We start from the raw sequence: 22,601 nt of genomic DNA, 5'->3' as shown, positions 1-22,601 counted from the left end.
ATGGGGTGGGCGGGGCGCTGTGCAGGTGTCTGAGGCCCGGGGTGGGTGGGGCGCTGTGCAGGTGTCTGAGGGCCAGGGTGGGCGGGGCGCTGTGCAGGTGTCTGAGGGCCGGGTGGGCGGGGCTCAGGACCCCGTGCAGGGGTCTGAGGGCCAGGGTGGGCGGGGCGCTGTGCAGGTGTCTGGGGTGGGCTTTGCTCCTTTACTGAAGGGAGTCACATAAGAGGAGGTTTTCTCCTGCATCACATTCCGGTCCTCTGCGACCATGTCCTCTCCAGGTGACACTGTGGGGAGCATCATGGAGATTTTGCCTGGGAACTGTGGCTGTTTTGTTCATCTGAATATTTGCTTCTCTGTAATTGCTACTTTCATGTTTACTAAACATTCTGTATCATAAAATACAAAAAATAAGAGAAAAGTTGGCTAAATCAGCTGATGTCTGCTGCAGAGAATTTAATCAGTAAATATTACAGTTTCCTGCTTAGAATTCCAAAGCTAAATGCTAGATTTAGTTATGACCTATGCTGTGATCAAAAGTCTTTTCCATTGAAAGTGTTGATTAACCTTGACCCCTAGCATGGCATTTGAGAATTCAGTGCTGCTGTCCTTTTTGTTAAGTTCTCAAACTATGAGGACTTGGTATAAACGAATTATTGAAGACGACATGGCACTTCAGTAAAACACTAATGATTAAGTGTCTCAGTTAATGGCTGGGAGCAGTGTATTTATTTGCTCATTTCTTCCATTTGTGGAAAAAAATCAAGGAAAGCTTTATGCTGTTTAATCTCTCCAAACTCCCCATTTTTATGCTTTTAAACTACTCCCTTGACTTCCTGGAAAGGCCCTCAGATGTGGAGCACAGAGTCTCACAGATGACTGTTCATCAGAGAACCATTTGTGAGAAAGGCTGGGCCGTGTGGCTGGGAGGCGCTGGCTTGCGCCTCCACCCTCCTTTGGGCCCTCACTCCCTTACCACCTCTTACCTCCCCCTCCCTGTTTCTTGTCAGCTGTTCCTCCTCCTTGTGTCTTGTCTCTTGCTTCTTCCTTCGGCCTTCCCTGGAGCCGATTCTCAGAAACCTCAGCCCATTCCCTCCCCTCCATTTCCATCCAGGAGAAAATGTAGCTGTATCTTCTGCCAAGCTGCTGCTGAACCAAAGATCTGGAAGAGGCCTGACCTGAAAAAGCCAGAGGAAAATCTGAATAGCAGCAGCACATGCGATTTCATTAGTTTTTTTCTTTAGTGTGGTTATTATCTGATTCTCTCTTAGTAACTGACAAGCAGGTACATTTTGAGACCCTCATAGACATGGTTGCCACCATGACCCCTAGCTTTCTGAACTGAGGTGGTGATGAGGTTCCCCCACGCTCACAGATTCTCTTATTCCAGGTGGGGGCCCCTCAGCTCTGCAGTCTGTGTAATTGAGATGAAAAGTGAGGGTGGATGGATGGACGGTGAGTGAATGGATGGAGTATTTAGAATGAGCAGATCTTTTCTAGTAGAAAAAACACACTGGTCTAACTTACAGTAGGCCTTCCATTGGTCATCTTGGTTGATAGCAATGCTAATTGCCGTCTTTTTCCCTTTAGATAGCCTTTTGGCTGGCATTCCTCAGAAGGTCAAGTTCACTGTCACTACTGGCCATTATACAGTAAAAAATGGGGACAGCCTCCAGCTCAGCAACATAGACGCTATGCTTATCCTGTGTCCTGAGGAGAACAGAGCCGTGATCTATTCTAACACAAGAGGTAAGGGGAGCTCACAGGTGAAGGCGGGCCTTTGGCCTTGTTGCACACCATCAGGCTCTAAGGCACTGTCATCCGTGCATCCTCAGGTGGCATCCAAGGACCTGTCTCCTTGCAGCTCTCTCCTAGCAGTGTTCCACCTGTAGGTGGACAGTAACCCTGCCCCTAGACGTGGCGTGACATTTGAGAGGATAGATGTATCCCCCCCACATAGAACTGTGCAGTGCCCTGTGGCGAGGCAGTGTGGACCTTGCTACAGTCTGTGATGCAGCATTACCGCCTGGCTTGTGCTCCCTGGCGATGCCTTGGTGGCCTCCAGTCTCCTTCCACACCCCTCAATTTTCCTCTGCAAAAAGCAAAAACAAATCAATCTTTGAAGGCACTGGTTGGAAGCCCTAAAAAAATCCCATCTCCCGCAGTGCCCAGCCTTGAGGTTGGAGACGGAAGGATTCAGCACTCTTCCTGAGTGGGGGTTGGTCTGGTGGTGGGATGGGGTGGGGCCACCTCACACTGGGACACAGGCCATCTCAGGTGGGCTGTGTGGAAGTGTCTCTTTTCTGTCTTCAGACTGAGCACAGTGACAGTTCTCTGAGCCCAGCTCGACCAGACAGCTTTCATGCAGTGCTGTTCGTCTCAGGGGATTTTGTTCCTGATTTTCCTGTCTCCCTCCCTCTGTAATCCTTCCTGGTTACACCCTTGCAAGTGTGTACGCGCAGCAGGAGCTGGGCTGGAACTTCACTACAGTGCTGTCATCTACGAGAGGAGAAAGGAGCAAGGAAACGTAGGCACTGTGTTAAAGGTGACTTTTTCTTTTTCCTAGAAAAGGTTTCCGATGCGCTGCTCCGGGTTCAGTCATCCGACAAGGTCACCAGCATCAGTTTGCCGGCTGCACCCACGTACCACCTGATTGAATTTGAACTGGAAGTTCTCTCTTTACCTTCGGCTCCAGCAGCAGGAGGGGAGAGCACCCTGCTGGGGGTGACAGAGCCCCACGGGAAGCATAAGGACTCACAGAAGACTGGCTACTGCATGGCTACCACAGACCACAAAGTAAGGAGGGGCTGGAGCTGTGCAGCCTATGGGGGACAACTTCTGCCTGTCCTCCTTGATTTGAAGACAGCACATTCGAAATGACTTCTGTTGAGGGGGCAGATTTCCCAGTTCCTAACACCACAGGTTCTGGTTGGGTTTAGCGTTTATATCTGTGAATCACCCCTCCTTAGATGAGGGGTACATCTTGCAAAGACAGAGGCAAACAGGCTGTTAACTTTTCTGTCCCATCTCGAGGAAGGACAGTTTACTCTAAGAGATGCAGGTTTTGTTTAGAAGGCAGTAGGTTTGCCTCTGTGGTCCGTTTGTCCTGGTGATTAGGCTAGATGGCGTTCTGTGTCTTGGCGTGCTTCACTTTTTGTTCCCTGAAACATCACATCGTACTTAGCAAGGAAGACGTGCTATCATTTTATCCTTTGGTATGGGTATTTATTGATAGTTATTTGAGAGATTCATAGCTTTAGTCCTAAGTCCACAGTCCCTCAGCTCACAGAACCTGCACTAGCATCATGCTTACTCTGATTTTGTCCATGTCTCATAACACAGATATCTGTTCTGAGGGCTTTTGAACAACCCAAGGGTTGAAGTGTGTACTTGTGGTCCCACGGGACTGTCTTTCTGTCATACTTTTAAAAGCTGCTGCCTGAGGGTCTAGCTTCCAAACAGCCTGAAGGTAGTTGCTGAGATCCTCCCTTTTGGGACAGTGACAGGTCTTGGCACATCCTCAGCTTGTGGAGCCATTGAAAATATAATAGGCTGCTTGGGCAAGTACAGAGACAACCAAGAGCTGGGGCAAAGTGGAACGTTTATCTCCTACATGAGGCCTCTCTGTCAAGACTGGGAGAGGTGCCTGCTTCATCCACTGGGTAGAAACTGACACAAAGTCAGGCAAAACAGCGGAGCAGAGGAGTATGTTCCAAAATGAAAGAGCAAGGTAAGACCTCAGCAAAAACCTTAATGAAACAGAGATAAGTAATTCATCTGATAAAGAATTCAAAGTAATGGTCATAAATGCTCATTAAACTGGGAGGAAAATGGATGAAAATAGCAAGAACTTTAATAAAGAGAGAGAAGGCATAAAAAAGTACCAAATAAAAGTCTCAGAGCTGAAGGGTACAATAGATGAACTGAAAAATACACTAGAGGGGTTCAGCAGCAAACTAGATGTCAGAAGGGAGTGGCACAATATATTAAAATGCTGGGGAAAAAAAAAAACTTCGAACCAAGAATATGTGGCAAAGTTGTTATTCAGAATTGAAGGAAAGATAAGAGTTTTCCAGACAAGTAAAAATTAAAGGAGTTTATCACCACTAAACTGGCCGTGTAAGAAATGTTAAAGAGATTTCTTTAAGATGAAAAGATACTGTTAATTATAGTAACAGAAACACAATGGAAAGGTAATGGATTTGATAAAGGTAATGGATTAGTCACTTATAAAGCTAGTGTGAAGGGTTTTTTAAAAAGTGAAAATAGCTATGATTACAATTATTAGTTAAGAGGGATGGATACACAAGATAAAAAGATGTAAAATGTAATTATCTCAAAAGCAAACATTGGACGAGGGAGTTAAAATGTTGAGTTTTAGAATGAGATCAAACTTCAGTTGTTAATCAACTTAAAAGAGACTATTATAAATATAATTTGTTATATATAAGCCTCATAATCACAAAGCAAAATCCTATAGTAAGTATACAAGAGATAAAGGAGTATAAACGTACCACTAAAGAAAGGCATCAAACCACAAAGGAAGTGAGCAAGAGAAGAAGATAGGAACAAGGATGAACTCTAAAAACAGCTAGAAAAGAATTAACAACATGACAATGAGCATACACCTATCAGTGATTACTTTAAATATAAATGGGCTAAGTTCTCCACTTAGAAGACACAGTAGCGGTATGAACTAAAAACCAAGATCTGGGGCTTCGCTGGTGGTCCAGTGGCGAGGACTCTGCGCTCCAAACACAGGGGCCAGGGCTTGATCCCTGGTCAGGGAGCTGGAGCCCATGTGCCACAGCTAAGAATTCCTGTGCTGCAAGTAAAACCCCACGTAACCACAGCGGAGACCACACAGCCAAGTAAACAATAAATAAATAAAAATAAATATTAAAAAAAAAAAGGCCCATCTTTAAGTTGCCTACAGGAGACTCAGTTTAGCTGTAAGGACACACAAGCTGAGAGTGAAGGGATGGAAAGAGCTGCTCCGTGCCAGTGAGAAGGAGCAGCTACACTCGTATCAGACAAAGGGGACTTTAGGACTGTTAGTAAGAGACAAGGCCGGGAGTTAGGTGACGGTAAAGGGGTCAGTCCATTCAGAAGGTACCATTTGTAAGTACTTAGGCACCCAACACTGGAGCACCTAAAATATAAAGTAAATATTAACATATTTAAACAAAGAAATAGCAATATAGTAACAGTAGGGGGGCTTTAATGCTCCACTTATGTAAATGGATAGATCCCTCAGACAGAAAATGAATAAGGACACATTGGCCTTAAGCATGTTAGACTAGATGGATTTAACAGACATTTACAGAATATACCATCAAGAAACAACAAAATATACATTTTTCTGAATTACACATGAAGTATTTTGCAAGATAGAGTATATGTTGGGCTGCAACACAAGTCAGTAAACTTAATTGGATGGAAATCATATCAAGCATATTTTCTAGCCACGGTGGTATAAAACTGGAAATTAATTACATGAAGACAACTGCAAAATGCACACATATCTAGAGATTAAACAATGTGCTATTGAATAGCCAGTGGGTCAGAGAAGAAACCAAAAGAGAAATAAAGACCTACCTTGAGACAAATGCACATGGAAACGTAACATATCTGAATTTCTGGGATGCATTGTAAACAGTTCTGAGAGGGAGAGTCATAGCAATACATGCTTTCCTCACGAAATAAAGTCTCAAACAACTTTAGACCTCAGGGAACTAGAAAAAGAAGAGCAACGCCCAGATTTAATAGAAGGAAGGAAATTACAAATGATCAGAGGAGAAACAAATGAAATAGAAACCAAAAAGACAATAGAAAAGATCAGTGAAACTAAGAGCTTGTTCTTTGACAAGATAACATTGACCAACCTTTAGCCAGACTCGCCAAGAACAAAAGAGAGAACTCAAAATCAGAAAGGAAAGAGATGTTACAACTGACCTCACAGAAATACAGTGTTGTAAGAGACTACTATGAATGCAGAGTTCCAAAGAATAGCAAGGAGAGATAAGATGGCCTTCTTCATGATCAGTGCAAAGAAATAGAGGAAAACAATAGAATGGGAAAGACCAGAGATCTCTTCAAGAAAATTAGAGATACTAAGGGAACATTTCATGCCAAGATGGGCACAAGAAAGGACAGAAACGGTATGGATGTAACAGAAGCAGAAGATATTAAGAAGAGGTGGCAAGAATACACAGGACTGTACAAAAAAGATCTTCATGACCCAGATAACCACTCAGATGGTGTGATCACTCACCTAGAGCCAGACATCCTGGAACACAAAGTCAAGTGGATCTTAGGAAGCATCACTATGAACAAAGCTAGTGGAGGTGATGGAATTCCTGTTGAGCTATTTCAAATCCTAAAAGATGATGGTGTGAAAGTGCTGCACTCAATATGCCAGCAAATTTGGAAAACTCAGCAGTGGCCACAGGGCTGGAAAAGGTCAGTTTTCTTCCCAATTCCAAAGGAAGACAGTGCCAAAGAATATTCAAACTACTGCACAGTTGCACCCATCTCACACACTACCAAAGTAATGCTCAAAATTCTCCAAGCCAGGGTTCAACAGTATGTGAACTAAGAACTTCCAGATGTTCAAACTGGATTTAGAAAAGGCAGAGGAACCAGAGATCAAATTGCCAACATCTGTTGGGTCATACAACCTACCAAGACTGAATCATGATGAAATAGAAAATCTGAATGGACTGATTACTAATAAGGAAATTGAATCAGAAATCAGAAAACCCCCAACAAAACTCCCAAGACCAGATGTCTTCACTGGTGATTCTACTAAACATTCAAGTACCAGTCCTCTCAACCTCTTCCCAGAAATAGAAGAGGAGGGAACTCTTCCAAACTCATTTTATGAGGCCAGCATTACCCAGATACCAAAACCAGATAAGGACACCACAAGAAAAGAAAGTTACAGACCAATATCTCTGACAAACATAGGTACAAAAATCCTGCACCAAATACTAGCAAACCAAATTCAACAATATGTTGAATTCAACAATATGTTATGCACCATGATCAAATGGGATTATGTGATCTTGTTGATAGATACAGAAGAGGCGTATCAAAATTCAACATCCATTTATGATAAAAAATTATCAACAAAGTCAGAACAAAGGGAATGTACCTCAACATAATAAAGGCCGTATATGATGGGCCTACAGCCAATATTGTACTCAATGGTGAAAAGCTGAAAGCTCTTCTTCTGAGATTAGGAAAAAGACAGGGACACTTGCCACTTTTACTTAATATAGTATTGGAAATTAGAGCAATTAGGCAAGAAAAATAAAAGTCATCCCTGTTGGAAAGGAAGAAATAAAACTCTCTATTTGAAGATGACATGATATTATATATATTGAAAAATCTAAAGATTCCAACAAAAAACTATTGTTTGCTTAGTCTCAGTCGTGTCCAACTCTTTGTGACACCATAGATTTTAGCCTGCCAGGCTTCTCTGTCCATGGGGATTCTCCAGGCAAGAATACTGAAGTGGGTTGCCATGCCCTCCTCCAGAGAATCATCCCAACCCAGGGATCAAACCCAGGTCTCCTGCATTGCGGGTACATTCTTTACCAGCTGAGCTACCAGGAAGCCCCTTTTTATATATAGAAAAATCTAAAGATTGCAACAAAAAACTATTAGAACTAGTAAACAAATTTCATGAAGTTGCAGGATACAAAATCAATGTGCAGAAATCTGTTGCATTTCTTTACACTAATAAAGAGCTGTCAGAGACATTAAGAAAATCCTGTTTTCAGTTGCATCAAAGAAGAAAACACCTAGGAATAAATTTGACAAAGAAGGTAAGAGACTTGTGTATTGAAACTGAAAAGACATTAATGAAAGAAATGGAAGAAGACACAAATAAATATAAAGATATTGCATGCTTATGTGTTAGAAAAATTACTACTGTTTAAGTGTCCATACTACCCAAGACGATATACAGATTCAGTGCAGCCTTTCTCAAAATTCCAATGGCAATTTTTTCACAGAAATAGAAGAAATAATCCTAAAGTTTGTGCAGAACCACAAAAGTCCCCAAATAGCAAAAGCAGTCTTGAGAAAGAGGTACAAAGCTGGGAATAACATGCTCTCTGATTTCAAATTACATTACCAAGGTATAGTAATTCAAACAGTGTTTATGATACTGGCATGAAAATAGACACATAGATCAGTGGAACAGAATAGAGAGCCTTTTAATAAATCTTTGCATATATGGTCAATTAATTTATAATACAGGATACAAGAATATATGTTGGAGAAAGGACATTCAGTAAAAGATGTTGGTAAAACTGGAGAGCCACATGCAAAGGAATGAAACTGGAGTTTACACTGTACACAAAAATGAACTCAGAATGAATTAAAGACTTGAAAGTAAGGCCTGAAACAATAAAACTCCTGGAAGAAAGCACAGGTAGTAGGTTCTTGACATAGGCCTCAGTGATGATTTTTTCAATCTGACACCAAAAGCAGTAAAAGCAAAACTAAACAAATGGGGCTCCATCAAACTTAAGACGCCTCTACCCAGCAAAGTAACTGTCAGTGAGGTGAAAAGGCAGCCTGCTGAGTGGAGGACAGTATTCCTAGATCACGTATGTGATGTGTCTGTATATAAAGAACTCATACAACTTAATAGCAAAAAAAAAAAAACCAACAATCCCAATTTTAAAATGGGCAGAAGATCTGAACAGACATTTTTCCAAAGAAGACATACAGAAGGCCAACAAATTCATGAAAGAAATGCTCAACATCTCTGATCATCAGGAAAGTTTAATCAAAGCCACAATGAGATCACGTCTTACACCTGTCGGAAGGGCTGTTCTCAGGAAGACAACAGATAGCAAGTGTTGGCGGAAAGGTACCCCTCCTGTATTATTGGTGGGGGATGTAAAGTGGTACAACCACTGTAGAAAACTGTGGAAATTCCTCAAAAAATTCAAAATTGATCTGCCATACAGTCTCGCAATTCTACTCCTTGGTATTTTTCTGAAGACAACAGAAACACTAACTCAAAAAGATATCTACACCCCCATATTCATTGCAGCATTGCTAATAGTAGCCAAGATATGGAAGCCAACTAAAGTGCCCACCAATGAATGAATTAAAGATGAACATACACACACAGGAATATTATTCAGCCATAAAGAAGAATGAAGTCTCACCATTTGTGACAGCATGGGTGGAGGATGGATCTAGGGCATTCTGCTGAGTGAAATAAGTCAGAGAAAGACATACACTACATGATCTAACTTATATGTGGAATCTGGAAAATAAAAATAAAGACAAGCTCATAGATGGAGAATAGGTTGGTGGCTGCATGAGGTATGGAGAAGGGATTGAGAAAAAGGGGTGAATTTTTTTTGTTACTTGTTTTTGTTTTTTGTTACTTGTGCAAAAAGAAGGATATACACAAAAGCAGTAAGATAAAAGGCTAATAAATGCAGTCATTTCAAAAGGATTATGGCATCAAATATCAGACAAGGCAGCACCTGAAGAGTAATGTTTTAATTTTCAGTCCTTGGAATTTCTTCCCTCCTTACCTGATACAGAGTTCAGGAAGCAGAGACGAGACATATGTATCAGTATGTGCACGCTCTTTACTCAGTATGTGCATTTGTTCCATGAGGGAAATAAATAGAAGTTTGAGACCTGGTTTCTGCCCTTAAGAACGTTAGTAGCTTGGTCTCCACAATGTCCTCAGATTGATTGGTTTTCAGTTATGTGGTCAGTGTCAAGTGGATTAAGAGTTCGGACAATTCGTTTAATTTTATAATAGTTAATGATTGATTAGCATCATCTGCACATGTGTGACTAAAAGCACTTTGTCATAACCTCCTGCATGTTAACGCATTTAGTGTTGTGGCCACGTGTATGTGAGAATAGTGTGTGTATGTTTGGGGGGATGGTATCTGCACTTTCAGTTGCGGTGTCTGCTTGGAAGCCATTGAAACTGCCGGTGACTCACTTTTCTCTCCTTCCTTTGTGGTATGTTCAGTGGGGTTTCTCTTTCTGAATAAGTAATGGTAAGCACATTAAATGTGTAGGAAATTGGCAGCCACCACAGATCTGGATGGCTAGGGGTGGCAGTGGCTGTCCCTGTGACAGGTGGTCTGAAGACCTGTTCCCTGTTTCTCCTCAGGTGTCCATCGATTGCCCATGGTCCATCTACTCCACCGTCATCGCACTCACGTTCAGCGTGCCCTTCAGGACCACGCACTCCCTGCTGTCAGCCGGGACACGGTAAAGGACCGCGGCCCTGCTCCTTTCCCAGTCTCCCCCACACGCAGGCCCTGTTGCTCAGAGCTTGACTTTGGTGACACTGACCATGTTTTATCACAGCCATAATGCTGCGGTCCACCTGTCAGATTCACAGTCATTCCCTGGATCCTAAGTGCCCAGGCCCTATTCAGGTTTCCCCAGCTGTCTCAGGAATGAGTTTGCACAGCTGGTTTGTAGGATGTGGGATCCAGACCGACCAAGTCCCCTCTGTTTCTGAGATCCCTTTTTATCCCTCCTTCCCTGTTTTCAAGACACTGGCCCATCGACAGACCTGGGTCAGCTGCCATCCTGGATTCCACTGATCACATCATCATGGGTTTGTGTAACTAGTTCCCTGTCAGCTGCCGTCTCTTACCTCAAAGGTGGGGTTTTCAACTTCAGCTCTTCTCATGCTCCCTTAGGTAACCCCACGTGGTGGGTGTTTGGCAGCACCCCTGGCTCCCCCAGTTTTTGCCAGGGGCACTCCTCACCCTCCCCACCCCCAGTGTGAGAACCACAGATGTCTCCAGACATTGCCCCTGGTTAAGAGGTGCTGCTTTGGAGGCTTGACCAGGTTCAGATTCAGTGTCTGAACAAGGAAGTCTGCAGGTGTCGTCCCGCACTTCGTTTGTCTGAGCATCGGGAGACGCAGCGTCTGGTGCTTGGAAACACCAGCAGTGGACTTTTCAGGTGGTGCCAGTGTAGGGGACACAGGCTTCATCGTGGTCTGGGAAGAACCCACATGCCATGAAGCAGCTCAGCCTGTGCACCACTAGCACTGAGCCCGTGCTCTGGAGCCGGGGAACCACAACTGCTGAGCGCACGTGCCCTAAAGCCCGTGCTCTGCGACAAGAGAAGCCCGTGCAGCGCAGCTGGAGAGAGTGGCCCCTGCTCTCCACAACTCGAGAAAGCCTGAACAAAGCACTGAAGACCCAGTGCAGCCAAAAATTAATTAGGGAAAAACAAACAAAAAAACACCAACAGTTCTACAGCTATTAATGATTCAACAATTCTGTAGATATTAATGGTTAAAAACACCAATGACTCTACAGAGAATCTGAGTTGTTGGCGTTTGAGACTGATTTTTCAATATTTCTCTTACATGTAACAGAAATTCAAGTTAACTCTACTTACCTAGTTGAGTTTGTTACAGTTATGCTTCTGTTTTATGCTTTGGTTTCTTGGCATAAGGCATGTGGGATCGTAGCCTTCCCCTCCCCCCGCCCTCCCCCGCCCCCAGCATTAGAAGGTGGAGTCTTAACCACTGGACCACCAGGAAAGTGCCCCAGTGTCTTCTTAACACAGGTAAAGTGCATTTAATAAAGTTCTCAGGCTGATTCATGTCAGTGTATGGCAAAACCACTACAATATTGTAAAGTAATCAGCCTCCGATTAAAATAAATAAAGGAAAAAAAAATAAAGTTCTCAAACATCAGGATCTTTCTTTCTTCTTTAGGAAATACGTTCAAGTATGTGTCCAGAATTTGTCAGAACTTGACTTTCAACTGTCAGATAGTCGTCTTGTAGACACCCATGATAGTACTGACCTGCGACTAATACTGCTAAACACGGAATCTGAACAGGTAAGCTCTCAGCAGAATGCAGAGTGAGAATAAGAGTGTGCTGGCGTTGATGGAGCTGACCATGTGCAGAGAAGAGCCACGCAGGTGGTAGTGGGACGCGCACGCCCAGGAGGAGCACCCTGACATGCACGCTCAGGGTTCTCTGTGGGCCAAGGGGCACAGCGCACAGAGTAGGAAACAGACTGTGTTTTTAGAAAAATTAAATCTTCCGCTTGCCAGACTCCACGCACAGATTTACTCTGAGCTCTTCCTTGAGTCTCATGGTGATGCGTGGACGCCATCACCCCAGCAGCAGTGGCTGCTGCATCCTGCCCACAGTTACAGGCTGCCTTGCCCAGTGATGGGCTCTTGGGTGTCAGGGTAGCTTCGTAAAGGAGTCATGTTCGTGTTCATGCTGCTTGGCTGAATCCTGGCCCCGCCTTTCTGTTCATTTGTTGTGTATGTTTTTAGACAGTCAGCGCTGAGTGTTTAGAAGATCAAAGGTTTTCTTAAGGTTTTCTTATCTGATGTCTAGCATTTTCAAAGGGCTTTTCCCCACATTTGGCCCACTTGAGTGCTTCCTGAGTCTGTCCACACTTATAGATGTGGACTTGATGCCAGAGGTGGTGCCAGTTCTTTTCCCCACTTCACTTAGTTTAGATCATAGCGATTGTCATGGTGTAAAGGTGTCCCTGTAATTGTTTGATGATGTTTCCCACTTTGGAAACGTATGGGATACTGTGTACCAAGAAATATTCTTTACCCCTGTGCTGTCAAGCTTATGGAATCATAAGAAATCAAACCCTTTGACCAGTGCTGGACAGTCTGCGGGCAGGGCCTCGGGAGGTGCTGGGAGGCAGGGCTGCGGCAGCACACCAGGTGTGTCAGGAAGCGGGCCTGGGGACAGCCTCCCAACTCCCTCTCCCTGGCCTGGTGGGGGCACACACACGCTTGCCCTGAGCATCTGCGGAGTGTGTGTACCTGCGTGTGCATGCGCATGGTGACGGCCGACTCTCTTGCAGTGCATCCACAGCAGGCAGGCCGTGTTCTTTGTCTGGGAGCTGAAGTGGACACAGGAGCCTCCCCCGTCTCTGCACTGCCGCTTCTCCATCGGATTCTCCCCAGCTTCCGAAGAACAGCTGTCTATCTCCTTAAAGCCCTATACCTACGAATTTCAAGTGGAAAATTTTTTTGTACGTATTGCCTAATTTTTTTGGTGGGGTTCTGGGGTGGAAACATGGAAGGTGATGTCATATTCTTTACCTTCTAAAAATCAGACAGACAAAATCTTCCAATATAATGAAGCAACCTGTCATGGAAAAGAGCCTGCACTCGGGGCATGGGGGCAGCGGCCAGCTGTGTTAGGGCCCTGATCCTCTCAGGCAGCGTGTCTGCCCCTGGGGCCCTCCTGCGCGGCCCCCGCTGAGCGTGACCATCCCCAGAGAAAGGACTCCGGCCTCTCCTCCCTGCTGTCTCCCTTAGTTTTTTAAAAGAAAGCAGGTTTTCTTTAACCTGCATGTTAGGTGTGGCGCTAAAAGCAGCCTGGAGTTAGGTGAGTCAGGGCCGTGGTGTGATGTTTGTTTAGTGAGATGATTGGGTTTCGCGTTAGGTAACCAGAATGTGGTTACACACCCAACTTTGTGGTGTTTTCTTCTCTTAAGGACGGAGATTGTCAAGCAGCACTTTATTTGAGAAGGTGTTTGTGCGCATAGCTCTTGATATTAGCAGTTTTTTTAATACCTCCTTCTGACCAAAAGACTATCTAAACCCACCTGTTTTCTTGAGTGTTCCGTATTGGCCTTAGAATTAAACATAGCCACTAGCGTAGTTCATCATTTTGTTGGACTAGCAGATGCCCCTTTGATGTGATAGCTGTTGAACGTTAGATTATTCACATGGTGAAGAGTCTGCAGAAACTTAATGTGGTTTGCTTACTGCCAGTGATGAGGAACTCATTAGCAGATTCCACCGGTACTTTTTTGCCTTTTTTGCTTCCTTTTCAAATTGAGCATAGGAAAAATTTTCCCTTAGAACTGTACAAGCTTAGTAAAAAAGCCAGAGAAAAATACCTGGTGGATTGCTGTCTTCAAAACTGGTATTCTGAGAATCAGAAATACAGAATTATTTTTTTTTTTAAAGTTTCATTTCTGTACCATGAAGTTCCCTGGTGGTACAGATGGTAAACAGTCTGCCTGCAATGTGGGAGACCTGGGTTTGATCCCTGGGTCAGGAAGACCCTCTGGAGAAGGAAATGGCAACCCACTCTAGTGTTCTTGCCTGGGCCATACCGTGGATGGAGAAGCCTGGCAGGCTACAGTCCGTGAAGTCACAAAGAGTCAGACCTGACTGAGTGACTAGCACTTTCACTTTCACCATGAAGTTGACCATTTGGGGTGTTCACGTCACTGAAGTTAGTATCTTGAAAGAGCTGGGCCACCAGCACCACGGATCGTATTCATTCTTCCGAGAAGAAAGTCTCTGCCCATTCACACGCCCCCTTCCTCCTCTTCTCAGCCCTGAGCTACCCCTCTCTAGAGCAGGGTGCCTGAGCCTCGCCTGTGCAAGGACAGTCACATTCAATGTGATCTTCTCGAGACTGACTGTTTTCACATGACATGATGTTTCCAGTGCTCGTTCATTTTGGAGAGTGTGTCAGGACCCCTTCCTTGGTTACGGCTGGGCTCCAGCCACGGGCTTCCCAGGCAGGGCCTCTTCCCTCCGCCCCGCTGGTGTGGCCGTTCTCTCCTGTGGCAGTGGGGCTGCCAGCACGTGGAGGGCAGGCTCTCGTACCCTCTGCAGGTTTGGGGCCTTTGTCCTGGGTGGTGGGCAAGTGTGAGCAGGTGTGACTGTCAGGTAGGAAGGGCACAGAGAAGGGAACATCGTGGAGAAGGTTCAGGATGGACTTAATATGGGGTAGTTCCAAGGAACTCTGTTCATTTTGCTGGTTGTGGTAATGGCGTTGTGTCTTCTAGTGACACATCTGAAGTGTCGAGGGTGACGTGGCAGGTCTGGAACCTGCTTTACAGTAGCCCCGGCAGATACGTCAGTGTGTTTTGGTGGGGAGAGGAGGCTCATGAAGCACCACGCTGGCCCGGGACCTGGTGACAGGCCTGTGCGGAGTCACCGGGCCAGCCTCCCTCCTCCTGAGAGGCTTGACCATGTTCACATTAGGAAGATTTTAAGGCTCTTGGGGTAGGACTTCCTGAGGACAGGTCTCCACAGGGACTCAGTCAATCAGAGGGAGCGAATGCACAGCTGCTTCTCTAAATTTCAAGTCTGCAGGCAGCACCGTGACAGCCTCAGAGAGCCGTCATTCAGATTGTTGACTGTCTCCTTTGCCCTCTTTCCTTTCTGGGCTAGACCTTGTACAACGTGAGAGCGGAGATATCCCCGCCTCCGGGCACGGAGCACTGTAGGACGGGCTCACTCTGCTCCCTGGACGTGTCCATTACGCGGCTTTCGGACCTCCTAGAGGTGGATAAGGATGAAGCCCTGACGGAATCTGACGAGTATTTTTCAACAAAGCTGATGTATGAAGGTGGGTCCGGAGGCTTCTTTCCCTTGACTTGTGTTCAGCCCTGTCGTTCACAACGTGCAGTGCTCCTCATCTGAAGGGAGACATTCTAGAATTGAAAGGGCAAGTTTGAATGTCCCAGTGTACAATGTGGCCCTGGGCTCCCAGGGTGTGGAACCTGGTTCCTGCAGAGCTGTTCCTCTGAGAGGTGTTGGAGCAGCTGTGGGCTCGGGGCTGAGCGAGCAGCGGTGCCTGGAGCTGCCCTGTCCTCTGCCCGTGAGGCAGGGCCCCCTCGCTCAGCAGGCCGGGCGTCCTGTGCTCATCTCCCGCCCTCTCCCTCCAGCCTCCTTTCACCCCTTTTACTCCTCCCCGCCTCCCAGACGCCCCTCTACAGCCCTCCTCCTTGGTGGCCTGGGCTGCTGCTGTAGGATTCTCAGGTTTTGGTGTCAGGCCCTTTATGCTCTAAAAATGGTTAGGGAGGCAAGTCTTCATTTACTTTCTTTAAGATATTAGGAGAGCCATTACATGATAGTACTCCTGAGAACTTTTTTCCAAAACAATAAACGCGGCAAGAAGAACGATGTTTTGCTGTCTTCACATCTCTTCAGTGTCTGCCTCCCGGAAGGTGCCTGAGTTTTTCCCATGTACTGCGTTCAGTCTGGTGGAGGTCATGGGAGCCTCCTGTCCCGAGTAGATTCGTAGTTGGTAAGGGAGGACTCTTGTTACAGCCTTCAGAGGACTGGGCCACTCCTCTGACCTTCCGCTGATGCTTGCCACGGGCCGGTTTCTCACAGGCCAGCTGCGGCTGGACTCTGAGACGTGTGAGCAGCTCACCTGGTGCTTTCCCCCGTCCTGCACGTGGAAAGGCTATCAGCCGGGCATTGTTCCTCTCCTCACACCTCGGGCATTTGTGAAACATGATTGCTGAGTTGTGCGGATCCACTGCACGTCGGCCCTTCTTGCTGTTGACAGTCGCGCGTTCACGCTGGTTCTGGGCTCATCACGGCACTCTGAGTTGGGACACTCCCACGCTCACAGTGGCAAATGCACGTTTCCCAGGATGCTGAGTTTCGGTCAATTTCGAACTGTACCACAGGCAGCCTCTTCCACGCACCAGGCTTGTGCTGTTGATTTTTAAGAAGGCCTCTGCCAAATGCCTGAGACTGAGGAGCTCGCTGCCGAGGGCTGCCAGCCGAGTGCCCGGTGACCTGTGCTGGGCCTGGGCCTCTGTCCCCTGGCACAGGAGGCGGGGTGGTGGGTGCATGGACCTCTCACTACTGTTTTGCAGCTTCTTATGAGTGTGTGATCATCTCAGAATTAATGTTTAAAAAAAAGACATGTACGAAATGGTTGAATGAATTAGATTTTGACTGTTCCGTGAAGAACATCCTTACTGGAAGCAGCAGTTTTTTCCCCTTGAGTTTGTAGTGGTGAAGAACACGGGGCCTCTGCTCCGAGCGCCAGTAGGGCCCCGGCTAACACTCAGGCCTGTGGGTTTCCCGCCAGAGGGCATGCCAGCACAGTGAGGACAGGACACGTGCCCTCATGGGTGCCCTGAGGACCAGCTCCGAGAGCCCCTGCTCCAGTGTGTCCCTCCCGGATGCCGCTTTGGCCTCTGCACGTCCTCAAAGCTCCCACAGCCTCAGCTGCAGGAAGCTCGCCCTGCTGCCCCTCCTTCCTCGTCGGCCTTTGCTGAGCTGATGAGGATCCTGCCCTACGTGCCCGTGGGTGACTGCTCATCTAGCGTTTGACTCGCACTGAGTTACATCACAGTCGCGGTCTCACAGTGACCCTAGCAGCGCCTGCTGTGTGTGCAGCCTCCCCGTGGTTCCCGAAGAGGAGCTCCGTGCTTCACATGTACCTTTTCTTCCCCAGCCATTGGGGGCTGGTGTGAGCGGCAGCGCTGGGATCAGATGCGCTGGTCAGTACTGTGTGTGACGGAGGAGCCAGCGCCCAACCCCATCCTCACTCCTGATGCCGCCTCTACGGTGCTGGTGGGAGGTTACACTGCATTTTCAAGGGGGTTTCAAGGCAGCATTAACTGCTCACTCGCAAATGTGAGGAGAAAGAAGCCATCTTCCCCCGTGTAGCCAGCCTGTACCTTCCTTTCTCAGAGGTGTTCTTTGAGATGCAGTTCCAGGGCACCAAGCTATGGGACAGACCCCCACTTCTGGACTTCACTCTGGAGCGTGGACTGGCTGCCTCTTCCTTTGGTGTGAACCCTGGAGGCCCTTTCCGGATAAACACGCTGCTTTCCCTCTTTGTTTCAGTTGTAGACAACAGCAGCAACTGGGCAGTGTGCGGGAAGAGCTCTGGAGTCATCTCCATGCCCGTGACGGCTCAGGCCACGCACCGTGTCCACATGGAGGTGATGCCGCTCTTTGCGGGCTACCTGCCGCTCCCCGACGTCAGGCTATTCAAGTACCTCCCCCACCACTCTGCACAGTCCTCACAGCTGGATGCGGGTAGGGACCCTGTTTGGTAACGGATGCAACACGCCCTCGGTGCAGGATGTGTGGCAGCTCCATGCTGTTCAACAGCCCCACACTCGGAACCCGGGTGCTCTAATGCCAAATACTTGGTCAGGGTCACTCGTCCTGGGCCCCTGCTCCTGAGGGTGATCCACCTGGGACCTGTGTACTGGGATCTCACCAAAGGCATGGCGGCTTTTGACATCCTGGTGCCTTGAAGGGCAGCTTGGGAGGCGGGTAGCTCCCCAGGGTGGGGAGAGGCCACTGCAGAGCAGCCTCTGTCTCACTTACTGTTCGTTTTGCAGATAGCTGGATAGAAAATGACAGCCTGTCGGTGGACAAGCACGTGGACGACCAGCTGGACAGCGGCAGTGTCAAGAGCAGGGGCAGTGTGCACTCGGCTGCCAGCAGCGAGCACAAAGGCCTGCCCATGCCTCGGCTCCGAGCACTGCCCCCCGGCCAGGCCTTCAACTCGAGCGCGGGCACGCAGGTCCTGGTCATCCCCAGCAAAGACGACCACGTTCTCGAAGTCAGCGTCACATGACGCACAGGGCTCACACAGTCCCCGGGCCGGGTGTGTGTGCGCCGGAAGGACCCTGACTCGATGGTGGCCTTCTTGCTCTACCTGCCTTGTGTGACTCTGCCTGGCCGTGGGAGTGTCAGAGAAGTCCCGTGCTCAGCTGGTGGTTTCCTGTCACCCGGGGTGTCAGAGGCCGTTGACTTTCTCACCCCTGCCCCGTGTTGTCCTCCAGGTTTGCCCAGAGCCCTGCCCCCTCCCTCCTCCTCCCTGCTCCCTGAAGAGCTTTGTAGAGCCCACTCGCCTGAGCAGCCTGTCATCTGCCAGTTCCTCACCTGAAGCCCAGGTGTCTTTCAGATGGACACACACAGGCCCTGTGGGCTTGTCAGTGACACGTATGCCTTTCTGGCTGCTCAGTTTTTGGACCAGGTGGGCTTGTATGTCTCCTCAGGGGGAAAGCACAGCCCTTTACCCCAGATTATCTGGTTGTGCTTTCCTAGAATAACTCCCTTTCTAGGCAGGGGGGTTGGGGGTGAGGAGGGAATAAAACCCCTTCTGTGCCTTGGGACGTCAGACTGGGAGGGCCTGGAGCATCTGACAGCTGGAGCCATTTTAAAGGTACTTAAAGACTAGACCAGGGCATAAGAAACAACTCGGCACTGAAATAATTTAGGAATAAACGTTTCTGGAACCCTTTCCCCCCATGTGGATTAGGTATCATAGGCACTTGGAATTAAATATATATTTATTTTAATTATCATTTTATATGTGGGGGTTAATATGTTGTGTTTTTCTCTCACCTTTCAAGTCTTTACATGTAATTGTTACTGTATAATCAGTATTTTTCTTTTGCACCTTAAGTCTCAGAAATTAAGAGGTTCCATTTAAATGATGATTAGAGGGGTCTTCTCAGCGTGTTTCTAGTCTGGTTGTATGAGGGCAAGAGTCTTGGACTATTCCTCTCTGCTGCCTACTACATGGCAGTCATACCATACAAATGGGTTAATTTGCTTTAGGTTGTACATTTAATTGTACATATGGTTGATTTATTATTTTTAAAAATACATACTAACTGATGTTTATGTATAAGTTGCACCAAAAATCAAGGACAAAATAAATGTGTGTTTGTTTTTATTGGTGTGAAAGTCACAGCTTGTAAATAAGTGTTGTATGTATTAAACCTTTTCCAGCTCTCCAAAGCGATGTATTTTTGTACATATGAAATAGAGAACTCTTAATTCATTGGGAAAGTGTGCTTGGAATTGAACCTGACCAGATTAATGCAAGTGAGTGTAGTCGGTCCAGCAGAGGGTGGGACCTCATGAATAACCTCAAAGGTGTGAGCCTTAGAGAAAAAGGAGGCTTCTGCAGCCACCACTGTCCCTGGCTGTCACCTCCTGGTGGCCTGGGGGCTAGAAGGCACAGGGCAAAATGAACAGAGAGCAGAGCATCACAGTCTCTTTAGTATATGGTCTTCCGGCTTGTTTAACAAATGAAGGTGGTGATCCTTGCTCCCCTGGTTTTCATTTATAGAAACTGGAGAAATGTACAAAGAAGATAAATACCTGTACATTTAATTAAATTTTTCAGAAATTTACCTTCCGTATGTGCAGTTTAAAGCTAATAAACTAAGCAAATTAGAAGTTCAGAATCTAATGGTAGTTTACAGTTTCTAACATGAGTTTGTTTTATTGTAAAAATCGATGATTGCCCTACAGATCTGCCAAGCCCAGTGAATGAAGAGATCTTTGAGATTTTATTGTGTCGGAAAAGCTTCTCACCCAGCTGCATGGTGAGCCTCAAGAGTCCAGGACGGCACCCTCCTCCATGAGTGACCTTCCGGAGGGGGATGTGGGTCTGTGCTTCCCGATACCCAGTTGACTTTTGTGCTAGGTTCTGATTCCACTGTGAAATTCTCTAATTACATACATATTCAGAAGGGAAAAAATGAAGTGGAAGTACAAAATATTCATGGTGGTTTCTTATGTCTGAAAATTGAATGACATGAAATTTATCACAGGTTTATATTTTTCCTCATTGATTACCCAGAAGATCTTTTGCAGTCTAAGTTACATGGGTACCTCTGTTGTTATTTTTTTAACATAAATGAAGAATGTCACCTAAAACTTTTTTTTTAGTCTAAAAGGCTGTAACTGAATTTTTGTTGTGTTTAAAATAAGGTTTATGTGTTTGAGACAAGCTGTTTTGTAGGTAAAAATGTAAAGCCAGGTATCGAATATGCATCCTAAGAAACAGTATGCAGCCATTTTACAGATATCTGTGGAAGATGTAAATATTAGCAAGTGGAAAAGAAAATAAGTTATAATTTTGGTGAATTTCATAGGGTCTCCTATGACTGGAAAAATTATAACTCTTGTTTTAATGTGGAAATTCTTGTATTTAATCTGAAAATGATTTCTACCTGCAACTCCATCATCAGCTCAGCCTCTCGTGGGCTGGGTTCCCATACTGGTCTTAGGTGATGGGGCTGGGTATCCCAGAGTTGGCAGAGAAAAGACACACAGGCTTCTAGTCAATTCTGTAGTGTTTAAAATAAAACTGAGTTACAAAATGAAGTTAAACACTCCAGGTGTGTATATGAAATGAAAACTTGTACTACTTTTTATAAAACAACAAACTAACCTGATCTAAATGTTTTATTGTCAACTGTAATCTTTAAAATAAATCCTATTTGATTTTAAAATTTGATTTTTCATGAAAATGCCCCTTTCTCTAAATGTATTCACCCTGTGCACCAGGCTGTAAGACCTGAGAGTGTGGTCAAGATGGTTTGCTGGCGTTCAGCGGCTGGAAAAGGTGACAAGTTGGTGACTTTGATACTGCAGGTATTAACTCCATTTTCATAGTTTACTATGAGAGTCATTTTTCACATTATTCTGTAATATATTGTTAGACTAAAGCCATTGTATTAAGACTGTTTAAAATGTAAGCATTATAATTCTGAAAATACACATTTTAAGAAGAAACCTGCTGTTTTGGACTTCATTCTTATCCTGTGGCGTGTGAAAATTGAGTGTGTTAAAAAAAGAGAATATTCTTGTCTTCTTTCCCTAATCCTTGTTCCTGACTACTAAACATTAATTATTTTGGGGGTAGCATTAGGGGCCCTTTCTCACAACTTACTGCCCAATTGTTGTTTGGTTGCTAGGTCGTTTCTGACTCTTGCGACCCCATGGACTGGATAACCTGACAGTCGCCTCTGTCCATGGGATTTTTCAGGCAGGAATACTGGGGTAGGTTACCATTTCCTCCTCTAGGAGATCTTCCCGACTCAGGGATGGAAGCTGTGTCTCCTGCAGTGGCAGGTAGAGTCTTTACTGCTGAGCCACCAGGGAAGCCCCTTACTGCCCAATAGCACACTAGAAGTAAGACATCTGGGTCTAGAGAGTTTTTGAGGTTTTTTGTAGACATATTTGCCATCCTACAGTTTGACTTCTTAGACTGCAAGGACATCAATGCAGTCAATCCTAAAGGAAAACAACCCTGAATATTCATTGGAAGGACTGATGCTGAAGCTGAAGCTCCAGTGTTTTGGCCTCCTTTTGCGAAGAGCTGACTCATGGAAAAGACCCTGATGCTGGGAAAGGTTGAGGGCAGGAGGAGAAGGCGTGGCGGAGGAAGAGACGGTTAGATAGCATCACCAACTAAGTGGACATGAATTTGAGCTATTTCTGGGAGATGGTGGAGGACAGAGGAGCCTAGTGGGCTACAGTCCATTGAGTCGCATTTGGACACGACTTGGCCCCTTAACAACAGTCTGACAAGGTAACTGCCTCTGTCATATTTGGAGGCTTCACTAATACGATTTCTTTTCTTCGGAAAAGGTTTTCCGTTTCCTTAGTCTTGCTGTTTTGGCCCCTACTTAATGACTTAGAGCTTTTAAATAAATAAGCGTAGGATCGGACGATCGGATCGGATCTCGCCCTCTATGGTGCTGGAATGATTTGTCAAAGCAGCCGGGCAACCCACCCCAAGCCCAAGAGGACCTGAGCCTGACCTGCGGGGTGCGGAGCCGCCTTGGGACCGTGCTGGCTGCAAAGAACCCGCGCTTGGGGGCGGGGTCGGTGGGTGGGGCTTCACCTCCGGGGCTGGACCTGCAGCCAGGAAGCCACTCTAGGGGCGGGGCCGGCTGGCTGGGACCCAAGCTCGGGCGGCGCCGCTCCTCCAGGCCTTGAGGGGGCGCTGTGGCGTGTGACCGCGCTCCCATCCCGGAAGTGCTTGCTGCGGGCCGAGGG

The 22,601-nt window shown here is 46.4% G+C and overlaps 1 protein-coding gene across 2 annotated transcripts in view; it reads left to right on the top strand.

Annotated features, from left to right (window-relative positions):
- TRAPPC10 (trafficking protein particle complex subunit 10) overlaps positions 1–21,332 on the top strand; it is an 84,255-nt gene extending 62,923 nt beyond the window's left edge. For both annotated transcript variants that reach the window (XM_061167476.1, XM_061167477.1), the window contains exons 16-23: positions 1,585–1,743; positions 2,561–2,790; positions 10,163–10,263; positions 11,738–11,864; positions 12,866–13,036; positions 15,204–15,381; positions 17,628–17,822; positions 18,134–21,332. In XM_061167476.1, the coding sequence (XP_061023459.1) occupies positions 1,585–1,743; positions 2,561–2,790; positions 10,163–10,263; positions 11,738–11,864; positions 12,866–13,036; positions 15,204–15,381; positions 17,628–17,822; positions 18,134–18,372 (1,400 nt within the window). In that variant the 3' untranslated portion in view covers positions 18,373–21,332. The remainder of the gene's footprint in view (positions 1–1,584; positions 1,744–2,560; positions 2,791–10,162; positions 10,264–11,737; positions 11,865–12,865; positions 13,037–15,203; positions 15,382–17,627; positions 17,823–18,133) is intronic.
- Positions 21,333–22,601: the final 1,269 nt, after the last annotated feature.

The sequence above is a fragment of the Dama dama genome, chromosome 19 (genome assembly GCF_033118175.1).
Source record: "Dama dama isolate Ldn47 chromosome 19, ASM3311817v1, whole genome shotgun sequence".
Taxonomy (NCBI): domain Eukaryota; kingdom Metazoa; phylum Chordata; class Mammalia; order Artiodactyla; family Cervidae; genus Dama; species Dama dama.
This window is presented reverse-complemented; position numbering and strand designations above follow the sequence as displayed.